The following is a 24,956-nucleotide window of genomic DNA, read 5'->3' as shown; positions in this document are numbered from 1 at the left end:
TAACATATATAAAATTTAGCTTTTAAACTATAATGAAAGTTAGGTACAATTTTATACACCTTTATTACCTGTTTCCTGCCAAAGTAACCACAACCCAGACTTGATAATCGCTAGTCGTTCTTATCTGTATCGGAGACATATACAGAGAAACTTTCAACTTTATTAAAGAAAGGAATGTCTGGCCGTCGTGGGCTCTTGTATTATATCTTTTTACATGTGAAATATACTTCACTCCCTTAGGATAAGGCTATACGACGTCGCGTCGGCATAAATTTCAAAAGTTATACAGGGTGTCCCAAAAAGTAGTGATGAACGGAAGCTGGGAGGTAGAGGACCAAGAGGGCTATCCGAATCACCCCCATGTGTGTTATGCGATTTTTCGTATTTTCGGAGTTATTACATTTTTTTCAATTTTTCATCTATCGCCGAGTACGATGAGATTTTTATTTATGGTGACGTGAATTATTGCGCTAGATGCTTGATTTTTTTTGTGTGCTAAGCTGAAAGATAGACCAATTCAGTATGGTAACATTTACTATCGTTAGATCTTCGAATGGAATAAAAAAAAGAATTAAATGCCAAGAAAGATAACATTACCCAGTATGTTCATAACTTCAAGGGCCCATAAAAAAATAAAATCACATAAAAAAGGTTTTCCATTTGGCTTTTAAAAACTTGCTCTATCGATCAGGTAGCTACCCTAAAAATTTCATTTTATTATTCTGAAGGTTTCAATCGAAAAATTGAAATCTAGATGTGGTAAGTGCAAAATTTTTATTAACATGATGATCATTAAAACCAATAAATAGGTGTTTAATTACCAGTTTTTTTTTAAATAGCCCCGCTGTTGCTCAATGCAAGTGCGACATCACTGTAAAAAGTTGTCTTTTAAATGTCTGAATGCTCTTTTATCATTTTTAATGGATTCTTCTGCTACTATGAATTTCCGGGTTATTTCGTCCAAATTGTGGCATTCTCTCAAGTAGCCGAGGTCTTTTTAGTATCCCCATTGAAACAAATCAATGGGGTTTAGGTCGAGGGACCGTGGAGGCCAGGCTTTAAAGCAGGCGTCACCGGCGCATGCGCAGGCTGCAACGACCAATCCATCTTTCAGGGTATTTTTGCCCTTTAGCCTGGCCTCCACGGTCTCCGGACATAAACCCTATTGAATTTTTTCCGTGGGGATACTACAAAGACGAGAGACTGCCACAATTTGGACGAAATAACCCGGAAATTCATAGTAGCAGAAGAAACCATTAAAAATGATAAAAGAGCATTCAGACATTTAAAAGACAACTTTTTACGGTGATGTCGCACTTGCATTGAGCAAGAGCGGGGCTATTTTAAAAAAATTCTGGTAATTAAACACCTATTTATTGGTTTTAATGATCATCATGTTAATAAAAATTTTGCACTTACCACATCTAGATTTCAAATTTTCGATTGAAGCCTTCAGAATAATAAAATGAAATTTTTAGGGTAGCTACCAGATCAATACAGCAAGTTTTTAAAAACCAAATGGAAAACCTTTTTTATGTGATTTTATTTTTTTATGGGCCCTTGAAGTTATGAACATACTGGGTAATTTTATCTTTCTTGGCATTTAATTCTTTTTTTTATTCCATTCGAAGATCTAACGATAGTAAATGTTACCATACTGAATTGGTCTATCTTTCAGCTTAGCACACAAAAAAAATCAAGCATCTAGCGCAATAATTCACGTCACCATAAATAAAAATCTCATCGTACTCAGCGATAGATGAAAAATTGAAAAAAATGTAATAACTCCGAAAATACGAAAAATCGCATAACACACATGGGGGTTATTCGGATAGCCCTCTTGGTCTTCTACCTCCCAGCTTCAGTATATCACTACTTTTTGGGACACCCTGTATAACTAATATAGATTCATCTATGTTCTTTAATACAATAAAATTACGTCATCCAACCCGATAGGTGGTCCGTCAGGTTATTGTACAGTCACGAGCAATAATATATGCCTAGGGGGCGATGTGCAAAAATATCTGTCACTAGAACAAATTCAATAATATCTGTCTGCCCGTATACAGCAAAAATATCTGACATTAGTAGGCAGCATAATAAAGTGGCATCAAAATTATATGACGAAAATGTAGAGCAAATAATTGTGACAACCTCTCGAAGCATAAATATGTGACGTCACCTCCCAACAAACAATTATGCGTTAAGACAAGCTTTAGACATGTATTTCGGTTCTACTTAGATATTTAAGAGGTAGCGTATTTCTTATAAGAGAGTTATAGAGTGTAATAACACCTTTATACCCTCGATTTTGGCACAAAATTTTGCAGGCTAAGCCTGTATGAAGCCCTATATAGTGGTTCTACAAAGCCTTTAGTTGAAGTGTGTAAGAGGTGTTACAAGAACGTCAATTTTAGTTTGAAACTTTATAACGCCTTTAGAATGGAGTTAAGTTGAAACCTAGAGTTATATAACATATCTATAGTGGTGTTAGTTAGAACTAAGACCGGTACGTTGATACCTTATAAGTCATTTGAAAAGTTTTCTGTGTCAAAATCAGATTGTAAAAGCTTTAAAGTAAAAAGAATTCTATTAATTTATTAAGTTATTATTTGTCCAAATGAGTGCTTCGTTTATCTGCCGACAGTATGCCGCCATTGCAATATTCTCATCACAAAATGTATTGTGGATTTAAAGTATTTTTGAAGTGGTTAGTTAATTATTAGTGCGCTTGCCAGTTTACTGTGATAGCGTATCGTGTTTCTCATCTCAATTTTAACGCGCCCTCATAAAATTATGAATTAGAGGAATAAAAGGATAACATTTGAAAATGAAAATAACCTAAAATAGTTTTAAACGTCATTTTCAAGTGTTGCTCGGTTTTATTAGTGATTATATACATAAAACTAAGTAAAATAATTAGAAAAATGTAAATATATCGTTATTAGAAAGTGATTTTGTACCAATAAATATTTAGGTTATGTTTACAGAAAGTAATCAAAATGGCGATTTTTTCTTAAAGTTACAGTCTTCCCTTAAATCAATTATGACACTTGATGAACTACAACGCCGGTGGTAAAGAGTATTATACGGTCTTGGGTTGATATAAGAGAGGAATTATACACTTATCGAAGACATTTACCTGCTGTGGAGACTAAAATACTGATTTTAGCTTTATTTATACATGTTTGGATTAGGGTTCCTTACAAAGTAATGAAACCCCTAATCTTCAAGTCACCCCAGGCGCAGGTTTCATTTTAAAGAAAATGCACAGCTTACAGTTCATACATTCACAAACACAAAAGATACACAAAAATATTGTCACGAGCTCAGTTCGATAAATGTTTTCAGAATTTGAGGTTAGGTTATGCATAAACTCTTTAAGCGTTCGAAACATTTAATGGTGTTTTTACAGAGTTACAAGTAATTCATCTTACACCAAAACCTTTTATATAAGGATCGTACAAAACCACTGTAACTATTTAACCTATGATTGCCTTTAGTATAACAGGCGTAAACTGTATATAAGGGTTATACAACGTATGTAGAGTTTGGTGTTACTACACTCTTAATTAACTCCCTTGCAGAACCGCTAACGTTACTGAAGTTGAAATAAAGTCTTATGATCTAAAAGCAACTCCGTTATAGCAGATTTGTAGCAATAAGAGTTAAAGAGAGTTAATGAAGATCTTTCAACAGGTTTTAACGTTGTAAGCAAAAACAAGCTTTAACGTCTTAAGTATATACGCAGCCACTGATACTACACTAACTACTAAGGAAATTGTGATTCGTTATTTACAGTTGTAATGCAACTTGAAGAGCTGAACTTATTTAATAAGTGTACTGAACCACCTTTAGTGATAACTGAATCCATTATAAATCAATAGTAGTACCTTAAACATTAAAATAGCCTGCAACCAACGCATAATTGTTTGTTGGGCTAGGAGGCAATATTATCTGACACAATTTTATATTTCTGTATTGTAAAATATACCTAATTGATTCCTCACAAAAAGCATAAATATGTGACACTAGCTTTCCGCCCGCGGCTTCGCCTGCGTTTTCACAGAAATACCGCATAGTTCCCGTTCACGGCATAAATATGTGACATCAACTAGGTGGCAATAATATCTGACACAATTTCATATTTCTGTATTTTGCATCGATTCCTCACAAAAAGCATAAATATGTGACATCGACTAGGAAGCAATAATATCTGACACAATTTCATATTTCTGTATTTTGCATCGATTCGTCACACAAAGCATAAATATGTGACACCAACTAGGTGGCAATAATATCTGACACAATTTCATATTTCTGTATTTTGCATCGATTCCTCACACAAAACATACCTAAATATGTGACACCAACTAGGTGGCAATAATATCTGACACAATTTTATATTTCTGTATTTTGCGTTGATTCCACACAAAAAGCATAAATATGTGACATCAACTAGGAAGCAATAATATCTGACACAATTTTATTTTCAATTTAATATTGAATTAATATAAAATAAATAAATTTTATTTTAACTACGTTGTTTTAAAATATGATTACCATATTAATTAATATGTGCCGTCGTTGTATACTACATATTGTATGTCTAGATATTATATCCTACTAGCTTAACACCCGCGGCTTCACCCGCGTTTTCAAAGAAAAACACGCATAGTTTCCGTTCCTGTGGGATTTCCAGGATAAAAGCTCTCATAAGCGTTAATCCAAGTTACCTTCTATGTGTGTGCCAAATTCCATTGTTTTGTCTTTTATATTTTGTGTGAAAGAGTAACAAACATCCTTACATGATACGAACTTTCGCATTTATAATATTAGAAGGATATCATATCATGACAAAATTAAAGTATTCATATGAATACCCACTTGGGTAGATCTATTTTATTTGAAGGTTCAGTGTAACCTTCGTGTATTATTTAGAAATTGTTTTGTTATATTTGACGTTAGCGGCGTTTGACACGATTGCTCCGTTATTCATTTTCATTTACCTATAATATTGCTATTATTTTATTGAGCATCGAAAATTATGGCAAGTTATCGTATTATCGTAATTTCATTTAAATAAAAAATATTTACAAAATATAATGTGTCTTTTGTTCATATTCTTACCCCAGCAAAATACAAAACACTAATTCAATAAAAAAAATGTTGTGTGGTTTTATGAAACCACGGTAAAAGTGAAACTGTTCGAACGGTTCCGAACACTGTTTTGTGTAGCGCATGTCGCGTGACGGTCGGCTGCCGAGTAGGTATACCTACTCGGCAGCCGCGATACACGCGACATGCGCTACACAGACCAAAAAGTTTGAGACGATGTAATAAAAGTTTCACTTTAAAAAAAAAGTTTGGCCTTTTTAAAATCCTATCCTATCTTATCCTACTAGTCCTACTGGCTACTACATATAATCCTACTTCCTATCCTACTAATCTAGTATTATAATTAATGTGAAAGTTTGTGAAGATGTGTATGTGTGTGTTTGTTACTCTTTCACGCAAATACTACTGAACCGATTACAATGAAATTTAGCAGACATATAAAGGGTAACTTGGGTTAACACATACGATAGGTTTTATCCCAAAATTCCCACGGGAACGGGAACTATGCGGTATTTCTGTGAAAACGTAGGCGAAGCCGCGGGCGGAAAGCTAGTGTCACATATTTATGCTTTTTGTGAGGAATCAATTATATTTTACAATACAGAAATATAAAATTGTGTCAGATATTATTGCCTCCTAAGTGACGTCACATATTTATGCTTCGAGAGGTTGTCACAATTATTTGCTCTACATTTTCGTCATATAATTTTGATGCCACTTTATTATGCTGCCTAATAATGTCAGATATTTTTGCTGTATACGGGCAGACAGATATTATTGAACCCGTTCTTATGACAGATATTTTTGCTAATCTGCAAATGGTAATATATTTATGCTTCTGACTGTACTTATAATTCAAACTTCATAATATCGCAATGCGGGTAGTTACATAAGTTACACATCTCGGAAGGAACGTAGGCTAACTTGGTACACTTACCATAAACACCATGTTCCGAGAAAATTATTACTTGTGTACATGTATTGAGATATTATCCTTCTTTACGTTATTTAAATAATTGTTTGAAGTATTTGCTTGGGTTTACGCGGAATACGCGTTCGCAAGTTTTCAAGTATATTGTAAAACAGGAAAACGAAGTAACGTTGTTAGATGGAAGTATGACAGTATGGATGCACTAATAATCTTTTCGTTTCATCGTCAATATTGCACGACTCATGATGCGAAGCATCAGAGAGTGCTTTACGATCGAAAAATTTTTTTCGCCTCATTTTTGCAGCTATTTATGTTGTTGTCAATTAAAATTAATTCTTATCAATCAATAAGCAAACCATCTTTGATGCTTTTTTGTTTAGGTTATACAGGGAATGTTAACAAAAATACTTATAAATTGATATACATTATTATTGATCGTGTTACGTGTATAAGCCGCTAATAACTATAGGTCAAAGAACTTAGAACTTCTTATCCAGCCCAACTTGTAATACAGATGATGTTGCTATTACTAATTGAGTCAAAACTACTTTAAGATAAGACGAGACGTTATATCTTTTCGTTTTCAATTTATATCACAAAATTGTTAATAAACCAATCACCTAAATCTTAATATTTACAAACAATAACGAAGCTAAAACCACGCATCGATACATATTGGTAATTGTTGTTTACATTAAGTAATGATCCATAGATAAGACAACAGTTTTCCAAGATCTGTGCATGATGCACTTATTTGTGACAGATATTTTTCCACGGAAGTGTGATTAGATTTAAAAACACAAACACGTAAGCTGACGGAATATTGTTATTTTTAATATGTGCAGTAAAATTTTATTCGCTGATTCATATCTCAGATTGACTACTTGGTATGCCTAGTTTAGGTTCATTTAGGTATCAGTTACATTGTTTATATTCTACAGGGCTTTAAATAATGACGTATGAAGTGACGTTCACTTAATTTAATTATTAGAAAAAAAAGAGATCGAACCCTTATATCTTTCAAATGTTAGTTTGCTATTTCCCAAAAACCCATCACAAATACTTTATAATTGTATTTTTTGATATTAACCCATTGACCACCGTAAGCCCCGATCGGGGCGCGACACAATAGATTTTCTATTGTGTCTGTGATTCCGAGGACTGATGGATTAAATGATCACCTTCATACCTTTTCTAAAGGGTATGTATTTGTTACCCTCTTGGCGTATTGTATTTCAAATATTTGAATGTGGATTTATTCTTCACACAAATCTTCCTTAAACGCAGCCAAAGACGTAGACAGAGTTTAATGAACACCACATTGATTTGTTTGTATACGTGACTTTAAATTCGCACCATACACTTTTATCTCGGATCTCGGGGGCCTTTCGCGATATTAATAGACCGCGAGAGCTTTGATAATGTTTTAATTGCTTTTACACCATACGATAGTGGCGACCTTTTCTGTCATCGGAATGCCGTTACATCACGGAGATAACAGCTGTTATCACAATCCATTCTTGGTACAGATTGTGCCGTCACACGCACTTATCCATAGTGCACCGTTTCGGCCCTAAGGGTGTTTGGAAACGTCGCGATTTCAATTTTTAGGGAGTTATTTACAAAGACTAAAATGGAGGAGATACAACACATAATGCAATTATTGTTTAAATTGTGTAATCGAGTAAAGGAACTCGATTACACAATTTAAAGAAGAATAAGGATTCTCCTTAAGAAAATTTAAATAAATCATATATTTAAATTTTCTGGAGGATTTCTTATTTAGGAGGCTAAATAATGATAACGCTTTAATCGCTTCTTTTCATTTAATTATCTTTAACAATAAACTAAAGCTTCTTCAAAATTAAAGTGTAAAAATTGGCTCACCCAGTCGAAAGTTCTGTGGCAACAAATCCAAAAATAAAAATTCGAATTGAGAACCTTTTTTTAAAGTCGGTTTTAAGTAAAAGTGTTTTCCAATATGCATAAAATGCTAAGGCTTTAAGAATGCTAAGAAAATTAACTCGCCTCTTTTATCAGTTTCCGGCAACATATACTGACATGAAAGCTCTACATCATATCACAACTCGTGTTTTATTACAACACTGAGCGTTATGCAATTAATTGAATTTCGTATTTATTATATTTTTATGGATTGGTTAATGTTCCATACGTGTACTGAATATGCAAATTGGTGTGTTTTCTGTGCGTATTATGCTTACAGAATAATTAATTAGGCGTCTATTTGTTTATTTTCTGAATCCATTAATGACAACATTAATTACAAATAGTAGCATAAGTTGCTACGTAATTAAAAAGTCATTAGTTACAGAATTATGTAGTGTTTTCATGTAACATGTCATAGTGTTCATGATTAACGTAAATAATGATGCGGATCACCTGCTAGTTGGTAAACAGCCTACACACGATGCGTTTCTGAACCTTTATCGCGCTTGTTATGAATGGACCAGTGTCTGTCAAACGCAGCTACTTTAAGGACTGATTTTTCGCGCGCTTTTTCTGTTTGTTTTTTTTTTAGTTTGTGACAATGTTTGGATGGATACAGTGCAATTTGTGTTTGTGAAGTGTATGAGTGTTGGTTAATTGTGTGTACACTGGGTGCGTATATTTTAATATTTTATTAGTATTTTATGGTAATTTTCTTTATATAAAAATACTAGTGTTTTCCTTTATGCGCGGGATATTAGGAAATACATTGCGGATTTTTCGGTGATCTTGGTGTTATGTGAACTGGAAGAGATATTTCTTTGATTGATGACTTCTATAAAAGAGAATGTTTACGAGCACTTTAAAATAAATTTTCCACGTCATATATGAAACAGTAAAAAAAAAGACAATGTGACCCTTGCGGAGTAGATCAAATATTATGCAAGAATGTGTTATTAAATCACTGAATTAAATTTTAGAAGTAATTAATAAAGTTTCTGAGATTATGAACGAGTGATATCCCACGATAATAGAGACAGTGATTTCAGGATAAAATTAAATAGTTTGGAAAATCCAAAAGTGCACGCCTCATAATTTTTTTTTAATAATTATTTATTAATTATTATTTTTGTATATTTAATAACAATTAAACCACATCGAATCAGACCCTGAAAAATGAAAGGGTTCTATTCCTGAGCATACTCAAGCGTAAGAGAAAAAAAAAGACTCGATTAGTAAAGTATTTCGGTCGCTATCGTGTTAACAAGAAAAAGGATCCGCACATACAGACACACGGACGTCCAAGACAGAACTTTTTTAAACTGTTTTTTAACTAGTTTAAGGGCCGATTTTTCAATCCCGAGATAAACAGTCTAATAACTACCTATCGAATAGATTTATTCAATTATTTATCTAACTCATAACGGCTCGCCTATTTTTCAATCGTGATTTATTTGATGAATAACTATCTGACCAAATATTTCCATATTGGCAGCTCTGCTCCCGGAGTGGCGAAACAAACATATTAAATTAGTCAGGTTAGAGCGGGATAGAGTCAACTCTTGCAATTTGTCAACAACCGTCATTGTGACTCACGTCAGGACTCAGGAGTGCACTTGTCTTCTATGATTGTTGATTGTTGTTTTGATTCGAGTAAAGAGTTTGGTTAAATTTGTGTTTCAATTTATATATTTTACGATGGAAACGACATACTTAAAGGCAGCGTTCGGCAAATTTTCAATGGCATGGTCATCAGTACTATCAAAAACATCAATTTCAATATGATTTTAATTGATAATAATTATATAGAAAGAGGTTTAATTGTTAATAATTCTACGCTCTATGGGCGTATTCAGAAAGAAAGCTTGAAACTTATAAGCGCTTATCGGCGCTTGTCATGTTCATATATTTTCCTGTCAGTGCTGGTAACCCGCGCAGGAAAATATATGAACATGACAAGCGCCGATAAGCGCTTATAAGTTTCAAGCTTTCTCTCTGAATACTCCCTATGTTATGACATACGAAAATATCCCAAATTTGACGCGTCAGTTGTCAACTCAAACGCCTAACAGTCGAATAGCGCGCTATCTGGCCGTTGGAGCGGCAAATAGATTTATTCCTCAAACAACGTAGTTATTGGATAGATAAGTCCTATTCGTCTATTGAAAAATTGAATATTTTGTTAACTGAAGAATAAAGTCTATCTAGCTGTTTATCTGGGCATTGAAAAATCGGCCCTAAATAACAAAAATGACATCAAAAATATCATGAACGTTAAAAATAGTGTTTTTTCTTAATATGTGTGTGTATGTATTATCTTACAAGTGCAATGTATGATACATAAAGACATTTTAAGTTTGAAAAATCAGATGTTTTGCGCGAAGCGACAGTAGTACCCACCTCAACGCTTCGCTTATGAGGCGTGCAATATTCACACTATTATGGTCTTACCACAAAACAATATAAACACATTCTAACTTTAAAGTTTAAACCAGGGATCTATCACTTTAATAGGTCTATGTGAAATACGACAAAACCAGATTAAAGAGAACCCGCGCTTAAAGTTAAACCCTGTCTTAAGTTTTTTGTGGTATAATACAGTTAATATCTCACATGTTCGTAAAAACATTTCACTGTTACCTTGCAAGAAAATATTTTGAACTCCAGAAAATATAATATATTAAAAAGAGCGTAATTTTTACTTGAAATTGCAATTAAATTTATACCGTACATTATATTAGAGTTTATGAAAGAAGGTTTTATTTAATAGTTCTTGTGTGGTCTTATAGACGTTGGAGTGGTTGTACCCAGAGGTCAATTGCCTCTTACAATCTGACCCAGTGACATATCCTATAAGTTTAGAAACTTACTATATTTAATATTAAACAGTTTTAGCATAATGAGACGTAAATCGTGTAAATTTTATGACTTGTTGTGTCCCGCGGATTAGTATGTCGGTTATAGGAAATTGGTTTCTGACTTTTATAAGCTCGTTTAAACCTTATGATCTATGAAATGCATACCTAAATTGTTTTCGCGTACAGAAGTTCTTGTTTTGCATTATTAAAGTTGAAGCAGTGATAAGATGAGATTAGATGGTATCAGGTTTTCCGTTTTTTTGTTGTCTGACTGCACACTTGGCTATCTTTTTGTCTTTTTTATCCAGCATTTATTGAAATGCCAAAGTTGATTTTCATGGGTTTAGTAACTTATCTACGAAAAAAATTGTAGAGTTTTGTCAAGAATGCGAAAGAAGTCGAACGAAAAGTTATACATTTAGAATTACACATGGGCCAATTATATTACATCTTATAATTATATTAATCATGTGTATAACTTAAAAACTTTTACCACCTAATAATGTAGTGATTCATTCTTTTATCTTAACAAAATTTCTTTGTAATCTTCATGGAATCACCCTTTTTATTGTTTTAAATCTATTTAGGTTATATACCAAACAAAAGTTGAAAATTAGGCAGAAGTATGAATTGCAAGTTGCTTTATGACAATAGATTGTGAATAATATGAATTCCCTGCGCTTAGACAAAAAAAAAATTAAATAAGATACATAGTATGTAGCTCGATTTATCGAGCTTTTTCACATACCGGTTTCTTGCACGACTTGGCAATGTTTAAAAACAGTTGTTTAAAAACAGTTAATGTTTAAAAACACTAAACATGTTTTGAATATAAATTTTAAGTGAAAATGATGAATTTCCAGATGACATCAGGCCTGCACGGCCACGGCCACCAGATTTCGCAGCCGGCCCATCACCTCGACTCGTCTGTGCTGCCGGCTAAGGAAAAGACTGTGCATGGCAAGGAGAAAACGTTTAAGGTAAAAAATATTCCGCATCAAATAAAGTAACAATCACGTAAATCGATTCAGAAACCTCAGCGAAATCGGTCTACATAGGTACAAAAAAAAAGATATACCAGCCGAAATGAGAACGTCCTCCTTTTTTTGAATTCGGTTAAAGATCGACATTCAATAAGGCTCAAAATGTCGTTTTATATTAAGTGTAAAAATTTGAAGAAAAAATACTATTGGATGTAGAGCATAGAATCTAGATTGCCGATTATTGTGATGAAAATCTACACATAAATTTTGGCAAAGCGAGTGGGACAGGATGGATAGGACGGATATGACGACGTTGAGTAATCATCTTAAACATGATGAATCTGTAGTAAATTTGTCTTGTTTGTAAAGATTGTGTAGCGGTACCAAAGACCAAAGTTAAAGATGTACTATTAAGCATAACTATAAGTCCTTTATTTTTAATTTTTCTCAAAATATTATACTTCAAACACTGATCTATACAAATATTATAAAGAGGAAAGGTTTGATTTTTTGTTTGTTTGTTTGTATGAATTGAATAGGCTCCGAAACTACTTGGCAGATTTGAAAAATTCTTTCACTGTTGGAAAGCTACATCATTTCTGAGTGACATAGGCTAGGTTTTATCCCGGAAATCCCACGGGAACGGGAACTATGCGGGTTTTTTTTGAAAACGCGGGCGAAGCCGCAGGCGGAAAGCTAGTCTACTATAAGACATCTAGACTCATATTATCTGGCCGCCAAAAATTTCCCAAGATTCGTTTTAAAACATTGATACAAATTAACACCTTATTTCGTGACAAAAAGGTTCAAAGTCTATTGTATTCGATCATTTGAAAACTCTGCCTATTACAAACATAGGCAGTCTTTTTTTTTCGGACAATTTTCGAGTGTGCTTGTCAGTGTATAACAATAATATAAACATTAACGGTTACTTATTTAAATTTTAACTTATCAGGTAAATTTTACTTAATTTTGTGTGTTGCAGGTGGTGGTGGGCGGCGAGGTGGCGGTGATGAAGACGCCGGTGCTGGGCGCGCGGCCCTACAACGCGCTGGCGATCATACACACGCAGCAGAGCAACACGTTCGACATGCTCAACTCGCTCACCACTAGTGTTGTGAGTGATTATTTATTATAAACTAATTGATGACAGATGTTTTGTCAAGTTTGAATTTTTGTCTCTTTCTAAGATCCTTCTCGAAAGATTAATTTATTTAATTATAGAGATGTTGGTACTAAGGAATTTCGTACTCTGGATCTAATCTATGGATGTTATTCCTGACTATATCTTTTTTATCAAATTTACTTTGGTCCAAAACTTGATAACTTTTAAAAGAGGAATAGAAAACTAATTTTTAAAATGTCCGTTACTGTATTCACGTCTATTATTCTAGTAGCTAAGCATAATTGAAAAGCGGCAATTTAGCAAGTTACTTTTGCAATTTTGACTCAAACAGTTCTTTCAAAATTGACATTATGACATTCAATAAATGCCATTCGGACAGATTGATGTCAAGTAGTTTACGATGCTTCTGTGCTTATCGATAATCATTAATTGTGTGATAACACTCTTCCCTCCTTCTATATCTTAATTCAATTAGTTCAGAAGTATTTTCATTTTCTAAAAGAAAATATTCTCAAAAACTTTTACTGTAATATATTTAGTTTAAATTTTAAATTCCATACAGTTTAAATTTTCTTTTGCAGAAATTTGAGTTGCACTTGTTTCAGTCTAGTGCTCATGTACACTATTCCGTATTATTTATTATCCATGTCTAAATGCAAATGTACAAAAATTGCCCTATAATACATTGGCATGACTCCGCTAACTCGCAACCTGTACCTGTTATTTTGAGGTTTTTTTTTAGAATTTCATATGAAAAATGCCCATATACTCTTATCCCTGACTATATTTGGATGTTACCCCGTCCGCAGGCGAGCCAGCCGGTGGTGGGCGTGGGCGTGGGCGTGGCGGTGGGCGGGTACCGGCGCCGCAGCTCGGGGCAGGGCGCGCTGTGCGACCCCGAGCTGGACGACAGCGGCAACAAGCTGGTCGCGCGGCTCGAGGACGACGCCTTCATATCGGAGCAGGACCTGGTGAGTGCTGTGTACATAGCGTGGGCGTGGGCGTGGGCTTAAAATTATAAAGTTGAAGAAGTTTGGTTGGTGGAACGTGCTATTTGCAGACTACTTACTAGGTTAGAATCAAAAAAATATTTTTGCGTAGGATCGTGTCAGTATGATTTATTGTGTTGTTTCAAAACGATTAAGTTTTACGTACATAGTGCATATACGCGTAATGTAAACACGCAATTTTACAGCTAAATTTGTATGACATTTAAAAATATTTTCTGGAGTATGCTAGCAGCTCAAAAATTTGTTTATTTTTTTGCTACAGCACACTACATTATATTAAAAAAAAATTGTATGATTATATCATTTTATAATTGATTACACAATAATATCCAAAGATGTTTTTAATTTAATACTTATATAAATATAATAAAAAAAACACGCATTAAAAAACAATATTTCCATACAGGAAGAGAATATACAAGAGAACACAGCCACAGAGAAAACGGACACGGAAGGAGCTGAGACGTCGCAGAAACAACAGAACGGTGGGTGTTAATTGTTTTGTTTGTTTTACTTTATTTTTTTATTATATCAGTCTATTATCGAACATGTAATGTGTCACACGACGTGTATCGTTGTTTATTCTGGAGATTTTATATACTAAAATAGTTTGAGTGTGTTCTTAAAGTAAAATGGAACACGGCGTTTTTCTTTGTAAATTTTTGCCGTTTTAGCAGCATAAAATTGTTAATTGAGTGTCTTAATAAAAATTACGTCGTTATTTGTGTATAATATTCTGGTCGATTTTTGCAGAATAATATAGTCAATAGTAATCGAATGTGTTAATAAATTAAAAAGTGTTATACAACGTTTTTCTACGTTTATTCCGACCGTTTTGGGGAATAAAATAGTACATTGTGTTGTGTTAATGAAATAAAAAAATTATTACACGATTCTCGTCGTTTTACGTAAAATTGTAAATTAAGTGTGTTATAGAAAATTGTGCGGAAACAAAATATTATATTGAGCCATGTTAAAACAACCAAAATTCAGAGATAATAAAAGAAAAACATGTATCCCTTACGCATCTACGACATAATTGCAGGCATAGTGTACGATCCTATCTACGAGTTGGACAAACTCGAGGACAAAGACAAGGAGAAGGCGGATAAGGAAGATGAGGAGGAGCCGATTGGGGTGTCGCCTTGTGGCAGGTGAGGTTTTAATTAAATAATAGGTCTGTTTAACAAATACCTTGTAATTTAAACTCATTCGAAAGCATTTATTTATTCAACTAGATTTTTTAACTAGTGCAAAATACTAAAATAAATTATTTACCATTTTCATAAAACAAAATTCATGAAAATGGTAAAATGTATTTTAAAACAGTGAGGGTAAATTATTATAATGCATCTGTGTTGTAATACAACAAACACTTGTTTATGGAGCAAGACAGTTTGGCACTTTGAATTCCACTCAGTAAACATAATATTAAGTTCTATTAATTCATATATTTGCTATTTTTTCTAACTCACATTTGTAACTGTTAAGATTTCTTGATTTTGGAAATAATCTGTGAACAGTAATTAACTACATGATCTTTGACGATTAAAACACTGCTCCAATTTTTCTTGTGTAAATTCTTTAATTAATTGAAAATCTGTTTGTTGGTTCATCTATGTTTCGACTTTATATTACATTAAAAGGATAATGCACAATTTACTTAATTACTAAAATTATTTATTCCAGGTTCTTCAAATACGACAAGGAAGTGGGTCGCGGTTCGTTCAAAACAGTGTACCACGGGCTCGACACGCAGACTGGAGTTGCGGTGGCGTGGTGCGAGTTGTTGGTAAGTTTCAGTTATTTTTATTTATAAAGTAGTTTGGGGATGTTTGTGTGTGTGTGTGGAAGTGTGTACGTTAAGAATTTTATTTGGATAAAATCAAGTTAGAATAGGGTCACTTACTAAGTGTTAAATGTGAAATTGTCTCAGTGTCTGTTGGCGAGGAAATTTCGAGTTTTAAAAGGTGTTGTTAAATCTAGAATTTCTTTATTAAACGCAAATAAATAAAATTATAATTTCTAGTAAAATAAGTAATTGAAATTGTCTTGCGTACAGATAATATTTGATATTCTAAATAATATATTCACTTCGAAATACAATGTAAGTGATTTTAAGTTGTTAATTACGAATATTTTAAATATTTTTACATAATTTATTTACAGGAGAAAAAGCTAAACAAAACCGAGCGGCTACGCTTCCGCGAAGAGGCGGACATGTTGAAAAAACTGCAGCATCCGAACATTGTGCGTTTCTACAACTATTGGGAGGGAACTGTGGCCAAGAAGAAGAATATAGTGCTGATCACTGAGCTCATGGTCTCCGGCACATTGAAGACGTGAGTTTAGTTTGGTATTAAATTTAAAAAAAAATGTGTGCGTGTACTAGTGTACACACGTAAGAAGTGAAACTTCTTTACGACCTTATTTAAAAAAAAAAAATTTACTTTAAGCAACTTTACAGAAATACGTCGAATCACGCGTGGTAGGGATAAGAAAAAGATGGCGCGTAACGGAAAAATGTCACGCGTAACGAAAAAATGTTACACTATATTTTTTTCCAACCCCGATAAAGAAGTCAAAAATATTGGGAAGAAATATGATGTGGAAATAATGTATCAAAATTGTTAAAGTGTATGTTTAGGTTTTAAAGTGTTAATTAAGTGTCATTTTAAAATTTTAAAGTGTGTTTAGGTTTGAAAAACTGATTATTGAGTGTAACAAAAATATTAAACTGTCAATATGGATTATGGTCTTTCGAGCTTTTTGATAAATATCTAATTCTGCTATTTAAGAATGCCCATAAGGTATTGAATAATGTGGTAAGAACTCAATAACACTACCAAGACGCTAAAATACTATTTACTTGCTTAAAAATATTTTAAATTGGCACGAAAATCTGTCGATATTTTATGTTGAAAAAATCACAGTAAAGATCTTTTTTCATAATTTCCTACATGTTTTTTTTTTATTAATAATTGTTACACCATCTAGTTAGGGAACTAACCTTTAATTATATTTTTCAACAGATATCTAAAACGCTTCAAGCGGTTCAACCCGAAGGTACTCAAGTCGTGGTGCCGGCAGATACTCAAGGGGCTGAACTTTCTGCACTCCCGGACGCCGCCTATTATTCACAGGTAATTTAAGTACTGAGTTAATAAAGTAATAAGTATATTTCGTCAGTAATTTGATGAATATGTAGATTTTTAAATAATATTTTCTGTACAAAAAACTTGAATGCACATACAATAACTAGTGAGCAAAAAATAGCAGTGCAGTAGTAATAAACATTGGTGAATAGATGGGTTGAATTGTATACAATTTGGCTATTTATAGCCGGTTCTTTATTAATTTGACATGAATTTAACTAGTAGAAGTAAACTATATTAGATTTAACGATCTACATATATTCAAAACAAATTATATAACGCATCATGATTTATGTTTATAAAGTTACACATAAAGTTTCAAATCGCCTATTATTAATATTTATTATTTATTTTATTGCGTTATAGAGATCTGAAGTGCGACAACATATTCATAACGGGCACGACGGGCAGCGTGAAGATCGGAGACCTCGGCCTTGCTACACTCAAGAATAGGAGTTTTGCTAAGTCCGTTATAGGTTAGTTATCAATACATTATATATAATAATTCATCTATACTATAATATTATAAAGAGGAAAGGTTTGTATGTATGTATGTATGTATGGTTTTCACGCATAAACTGTTAGAAATAAGTTCTGTTGTATCTGTTGTAACAAAATAGCATTTATTATCTATGAGCATAAACTGGTCACACTGTCTGTGTACTGTGCAATGAATTAATAAAGTTAGTCTATTCCAAAATGTCTTCCTAGTTTTATTAGGTTATGGGCCCAGTCACATATTTGCGAGTTTTTCTAGTAGTTTTATCGTGTAAAAGTAATAATGTCGATGTCAGGCTATTTAGTAAATGTGCCTAAGTTAAAAGGACGCGAAAATTACGATGATTGGGCGTTCGCGGCAAGTAATTTTCTGTTGCTGGAAGGCATTGACATTGAAAACGTGCCGGCGGCCATCAGTGAAAATGAGATGAAGAAAGCCAAAGCGAAACTTGTGATGACGATAGACTGTTCATTATATGTGCATATCAAGAGTGAGACTACAGTGGGCGGTGTATGGAAAAAGTTGAAACAGTTATTTGATGACTCGGGATATCAACGAAAAATAAGTTTGCTTCGAACATTAATTTCAATACGTCTCGATAACTGTGAAACTATGACATCGTATGTATCTCAAGTGGTGGATACAGCACAGAAATTGAAGGGGACTGGTTTCGAAATCACAGACGAGTGGATTGGATCGCTACTTTTGGCTGGACTCCCAGAAAAATATTCACCGATGATAATGGCTATAGAACATTCCGGAATCGCCATTAGCGCTGACGTCATAAAAACGAAATTACTTGATATGTGTTCGGAGGTTGGTACAACTGGAGCGGATACTGCTTTTTTGTCAAAACATCAGCGGGGAAAAAGTAGCAACACTAACCGCAAGCAAAAATCAACGTCAACGTCAATGTCATACAATGACGCTTCAACCAGCAGTAAACAAATAAAGTGTTATAATTGCAAGAAAATAGGTCACTACAAAAGCAAGTGTCCAGAATTAAAAGCAAATAAACAAGTAAATGCTTTTAGTGCGGCGTTTTTCAACGGTTGTTATAGCACAGAAGACTGGTACGTCGATTCGGGCGCAAGCGCGCACATGACGTCGAATCAGAAATGTTTACTCCAACCACGACCGGTGCACGATAACAGAGAAATCGTAGTGGCAAATCAAACGACGGTGCCTGTAGTAAGTGTTGGTGAAACACAGATAACGACATGCGTGAACAATTCTCAGTACAATGTGATTGTGAAGAATGTATTGTACATACCAAAGCTCACGACAAACTTATTGTCAGTAAGCCAACTTATAGTTAATGGCAATAGAGTTGTGTTCAAAAAGGATGTCTGTTTAATATACAATCAAGTGAATAAGCTTATTGGTACAGCAGATTTGATTAATGGCGTGTACAAGTTAAACACAAGAAAATTAGAGAATTCATTATCGGCAATGTCAACCTGGCATAAGAGGTTAGGACATGTAAACAGTAAGTCCTTACAAAAAATGAATGAAGGTGCTGTGATAGGTGTTTCTTTTGAAGAGAAAGCTGACATTCAGATACAGAATTGTGAAGTGTGCTGTGAGGGGAAACAGTCACGTCTACCCTTCCCATCAGCCAACCATAGAAGTGAAAACCTACTGGATGTAGTACACTCAGATTTGTGCGGGCCGATGGAGACCAAGTCAATTGGTAATTCAAAGTATTTTCTTCTGTTTGTGGATGATGCCAGCAGAATGACTTTTGTCTACTTCTTGAAGGAAAAGAACCAGGTGTTTCAGCATTTCAAAGAATTTCGAGGTTTAGTTGAGAATCAAACAGGAAACAAGATAAAGAAGCTGAGAACCGACAATGGAGGTGAATTTTGCTCACATGAGATGGAGAATTACTTGAAACAAGTCGGTATAGTTCATCAGAAGACCAATCCTCACACTCCGGAGCAGAATGGACTCTCAGAAAGGTTCAACAGAACTATAGTTGAACGAGCAAGATGCTTGTTGTTTGAAGCTGACCTTGACAAAAGTTTTTGGGGTGAAGCAGTTAATACTGCAGTATACTTAAAGAATAGGACACCAGCCGCCAGTTTAGGCATGATGAGCCCATTTGAGAGGTGGACAGGTGAGAAACCAGACCTTAGCAATGTTAGAATTTTTGGCAGTAAGGTAATGACACATGTTCCCAAAGCACAAAGACAAAAATGGGATAAAAAGGCTGATAAATTGATATTAGTTGGATATCCAGATAATGTTAAAGGATACAGATTGTATAACCCAAAAACTAGAAAGATCACTACGAGCAGAGATGTCATAGTCATGGAGAAGACAGAATCAGACAAAGCTCAGGTAGTAGTAAATATTAGTGAAGAAAAGTTAGAGAACAATGAAAACTTAGAAGAAGAAGAATATTCATCAGATAGCCTAGTCTCAAATCCTAACGACCCAACTTATGTTAATGATACATCCACATCCCAAGATGATTCTTATCAATCAGTAGCCGATGAAGACTCTGTCATAGATGAAGAAGTTCAGGTACAGCAAGTTAGGAAACGTGAGAGAAAGCCAGTAGAAAGATATGGTATGACCAATCTATGTATTCTGGGAAACCTGGAAACTTATGAAGAACTGAGTTATGAATCTGCGATGAATGGACCAGATCAGGAACAGTGGAGACAAGCGATGATGGATGAATTGAAAGCTTTCAGTGACAATGAAGCATGGACATTTGTAGACAGGAGTGAAGCTGATAGAATAGTGCAGTGTAAGTGGGTGTTTAAGAAAAAATGTGATAATAGTGGTAAAGTGCGGTACAGAGCTCGACTAGTAGCTAAGGGCTTCTCCCAGATTAAAGGTATGGATTATAATGAAACTTTTTCACCTGTATTGCGTTATTCTACTTTAAGACTACTTTTTGCTTTAAGTGTTAAACAAAATTTAAAAATGAATCACTTGGATGTACCAACAGCTTTTTTAAATGGTAATATTGATGAATGTGTATTTATGGAAATACCAGAATATTCTAATTTCATAAATTGTGATAATAAAGTTTTAAAATTAAAAAAGGCTATATATGGACTTAAACAGTCGGCTAGAGCTTGGTACATGAAAGTGGAATCTAGTTTGTTAAAGTTAGGTTTCAAGAAATCTAAATATGAACCCTGTTTATTTATTAAATGTCATGATAATGTAAAGATTTATGTAGCTATATTTGTTGATGATTTTTTTGTTTTTTATAACTGTGTAAATTCTTACAAAAAGTTAAGAAGTGTATTAGAAGCAGATTTCAAGATTAAAGATTTAGGTCAAATAAGAAATTGTCTAGGCATGAATGTAAAAGTTCAAAAAGATTGTGTAACTTTGGACCAACAGCAATTTATTGATAATATTTTAAATAAATTTAATATGATTAATTGCAAAATTTCAGATACTCCAATGGAATTGAATCTTAAATTAGAAAAAGCTGTGAATGACAGTTGTAATAACTCTTATCCTTATCAACAACTTATTGGTTCACTGATGTATCTTGCGGTTCTAACAAGGCCAGATATTTCTTATAGTGTTAGCTTTCTAAGTCAATATAACACATGTTTTAATGGAACACATTGGAAACATTTGAAAAGATTATTAAGATATTTGCAAAAAACTAAACATTTTGGATTAATTTTTAAGAAAACTGAAACTGATTTAATTGGTTTTGTTGATGCTGACTGGGCATCTTGTAACATTGATAGAAGGTCTTACACAGGATATTGTTTTGTATTATCAGGTTGTGTAATAAGTTATGAGTCTCGAAAGCAAAGGACAGTTGCCTTATCTAGTACAGAGGCCGAGTATATGGCACTTGCAGAGGCTTGCAAAGAGGCCATTTATTTAAAAAATTTAATGCTAGAACTTAATATATGTAATAAAAATAAACCTTTGGACTTGTACACTGACAGTCAAAGTTCTTTAAAATTGGCTTCTAATCCAATGTTTCACAAACGTACTAAGCATATTGATGTACGCCATCATTTTGCTAGAGAATGTGTTGATAATAACCAAATTAAAATTAACTATTTAGAAACTTCTTCTATGCCAGCAGATGTATTTACTAAGTCACTTTGTGTTAATAAACATTATAAATTCATAGAACAAATGGGAATAGGGGAAGTAAATTAAAATAAATATGTAGTTTTTCAATTGATTGTTTTTATTGTTAAAGCATTTGTAACGTTTAGTTATTGTAGCAAAAGATGTAATTTTGTCAGAGTATTTTGTTAAGAGAGGGTGTTAGAAATAAGTTCTGTTGTATCTGTTGTAACAAAATAGCATTTATTATCTATGAGCATAAACTGGTCACACTGTCTGTGTACTGTGCAATGAATTAATAAAGTTAGTCTATTCCAAAATGTCTTCCTAGTTTTATTATAAACTACTGGACCGATTTTGATGAAATTTGGCACAGATAATCTTTAGACCCTGAGAAAGAACATAGGCTACCTTTTATTGCGAAATATGTACCACGGGCGAAGCCGGGGCGAACCGCTAGTACTTTATACGATTATGTGTACAGTACTCCCAAACTGATAATGCGCATAGAAAAAATCGTCACTGTTCGGCAACTGTCATATTCCCCGAGCCTCCGAAGATGATATGTATATAGAGTGGTTAAATGTATTTTCTTCATGCATAATTTATTAGAATTATGAGTTTTATTGTGGTTTTATGGTAAAAGAGATAAGTATCGAAATTTGTTTCGATAATTCAATGTAAGTTAATAGCGAGGATAAGCCACACGATTGCGAATATATATTTGTTGTATTGATTTACTCGGAAAATTCTATACTTAGAACTATTAAAGTGTCTTACTGAAGCTGGCGTAATGATGGATGTATGGAAGGTTAAAATAAGACAAAGTTTATATTTAAAAAAATGATTTTCAAACACTGGTTTACATTTAAATTGTAGAAATCTAATCATAAAAATCTCAGTCCAAAGGATTTAGAGAATCAGGGATTATCTCTATTTCTGATAACGTAGAATGATCAGAACTTTCATTATGCTCTTATTAATTTTCACTTTCCCCACTGCTATCTGCTACCTGTGTAAATAATCATTTTATCGGAAAACTCAACTTTGAAACAAAACTAAGAAGGGTATGTAACAGCAGCTCTATATAATTCCATTCAGAGATAATACGTGCGGTCACCACCAATATATCAAGACGACTGACGGATTTTTGAATTTTTTGACTGACAGGCTACCGTCACCTATCGCCTGAATTGTTTTCGATTGTGTATGACTCTGAATTGACTCCTATTTCTTTTGAACAAGGTGCAAGATGCAAGTGCATTGTTTAGGGCACTTACGATTCAATGAATCGGGGTGATTCGGGTGTTTCTAGAAATACGATAATTAGCGAAGATCTGCATGCGCATTATTAATTTTGGAGTACTGTAATGTGTATGTGTTTCCCATATGATATCTAATTTATATAATATTTCATCTGCTCTATCTTATTAAACATCGGAGAATTATAGGCAATTTTGATTTGGGTCGCTAGTTGTCTAAAAAATGTATAGTAGTTGTCAGATTTAAGATAAAGTTTTGCAAGATTAATTCCTATTTTATTTTTCTTCTTTTATATCATTAAAAGTTATAACAAAAATTCTAAAACAAAATTTCCCTTCATGATCGAAATACTTGGGGAACATCCCTGTAATTTTACAGTTAGGGGTTTTTTTTTACTGTTAGAGGTCCGTCTTTGTATTATTATTTCTTACAAAAAATTCGTATTTCAGGCACGCCCGAGTTCATGGCGCCTGAAATGTACGAGGAGCACTACGACGAGTCGGTGGACGTGTACGCGTTCGGCATGTGCATGCTGGAGATGGCCACCGGCGAGTATCCGTACAGCGAGTGCAGTGGGCCCGCGCAGATTTATAAGAAGGTCGTCTCGGTAAGGAATATAACCTTCTAAAATTAAAATGAGAAGAGATATGCTTGTTAAATTAAGAGCTGATTTTTTAAAATTAATTGGTTGGTTAAAATTTATCCGTCCAATAAAGTATTACACGAACATATTAAAATGTCACCTGTAAACTGTCAAATACGGACAATTACAATACATTTTTGAAATGGTAGTTTAATACGTTATTCAATGAATAAGTTAACCAAGGATTGAAAAATCAGCCCTAAGTGAATTTAGTGCCTAGCTACAGTTAAGAATGCGGTGAACAAGCAATAAACAAAACGAAAATGCTAGTAGATTGACGTACAATAAACAACTGGATTAAAAAAACACGCTCAGAAACTGTCCGAAGCAAAACTCTGCCTACTCGTTCGTTAGGCAGAGTTCAATAATAGAGCGTACCTATTCAATGGACTTTAAACATTAATTTGTATGAAATAAGGTGTTAAATTGAATGAATATTTTACAATGCCGCTCGTATTTTTGATAGGCGACGACTTTTAATTAGGCGATTGTGTGTTAAGTTTACAGTACATCAATGTGAAAGAGATGTATTGGCAAGAAATTATGTAATTGTCTCTAGAATATTCCACGAAAATTACTGATTATTTTGTTACAGGGTGTGAAACCGCAGAGTTTAGAGAAGGTCACCATTCCGGAAGTCAGGGACATCATCGAACAGTGCATACGACCCAATAGAGCGGATAGGTATAATGCATAAAATTATGTTAAAATTACACACACACATACTGATAAAATTTATTTTGAAACTCATGTTTCTCATCTACATTAAAATTTTCCGTTTTAAATACATTTACAACCGAAAAGATATCTATTCTAAGTGTCTATGTTAGCGTAATATTGTAAAAGATGTCGAAAATGTTTGATCCGTAACATACAGCTTATAGTTTTTTTTTTTTAATTGGCAAAAGAAGACACTATAAAAGTGCTTGAAGTGACACTTTTAATATTATTTTGTATGTATGTAGGCCAAAAGTGAAAGACCTGTTAAACCACGAGTTCTTCGGCGAGGACATCGGGCTGCGGCTCGAGATCGTGGAGCGGGATCTCGTGACGTCATCCGACATTACCAAGATACAATTCCGCTTGAAGATTATTGATCCGAAGAAACGGTGAGTGTTGTTAAAATAATGTATATGGTAGTAAATCGTAAGTAGTACAGGGCATAAATTGGACATCTTTTAGAATGGCACAATTTAATAGAAACATCATATAATTTTACCAATGTCAAACAGAGGATAACCTAGGCAAGAAATAGCTTCACTTATAGTTCTATTGATCTCTATAAACTCTATCCTACTAATATTATAAAGGCGAAAGTTTGTATGGATGTATGGATGTTTGTTACTCTTTCACGTAAA

The 24,956-nt window shown here is 33.7% G+C and overlaps 1 protein-coding gene across 8 annotated transcripts in view; it reads left to right on the top strand.

Moving 5' to 3' along the window:
* The window catches only part of LOC149477621 (uncharacterized), a 68,146-nt gene that overhangs the window by 9,272 nt on the left and 33,918 nt on the right, over positions 1-24,956 (top strand). For all 8 annotated transcript variants that reach the window (XM_089710153.1, XM_089710155.1, XM_089710156.1 and 5 more), the window contains exons 3-14: positions 11,718-11,834; positions 12,823-12,954; positions 13,773-13,934; positions 14,380-14,458; positions 15,019-15,127; positions 15,663-15,765; positions 16,143-16,315; positions 17,006-17,116; positions 17,495-17,604; positions 23,405-23,562; positions 24,194-24,282; positions 24,564-24,707. In XM_089710153.1, the coding sequence (XP_089566279.1) occupies positions 11,718-11,834; positions 12,823-12,954; positions 13,773-13,934; positions 14,380-14,458; positions 15,019-15,127; positions 15,663-15,765; positions 16,143-16,315; positions 17,006-17,116; positions 17,495-17,604; positions 23,405-23,562; positions 24,194-24,282; positions 24,564-24,707 (1,487 nt within the window). The remainder of the gene's footprint in view (positions 1-11,717; positions 11,835-12,822; positions 12,955-13,772; positions 13,935-14,379; positions 14,459-15,018; positions 15,128-15,662; positions 15,766-16,142; positions 16,316-17,005; positions 17,117-17,494; positions 17,605-23,404; positions 23,563-24,193; positions 24,283-24,563; positions 24,708-24,956) is intronic.

Source organism: Colias philodice, chromosome 24 (genome assembly GCF_061535455.1).
Source record: "Colias philodice isolate Cphi_HAF_F1 chromosome 24, ilColPhil1 Martin Lab GWU primary, whole genome shotgun sequence".
Taxonomy (NCBI): Eukaryota; Metazoa; Arthropoda; class Insecta; order Lepidoptera; family Pieridae; genus Colias; species Colias philodice.
Note: the sequence above shows the minus strand (reverse complement) of the source record. Positions and strands in the feature narration are given on the sequence as shown.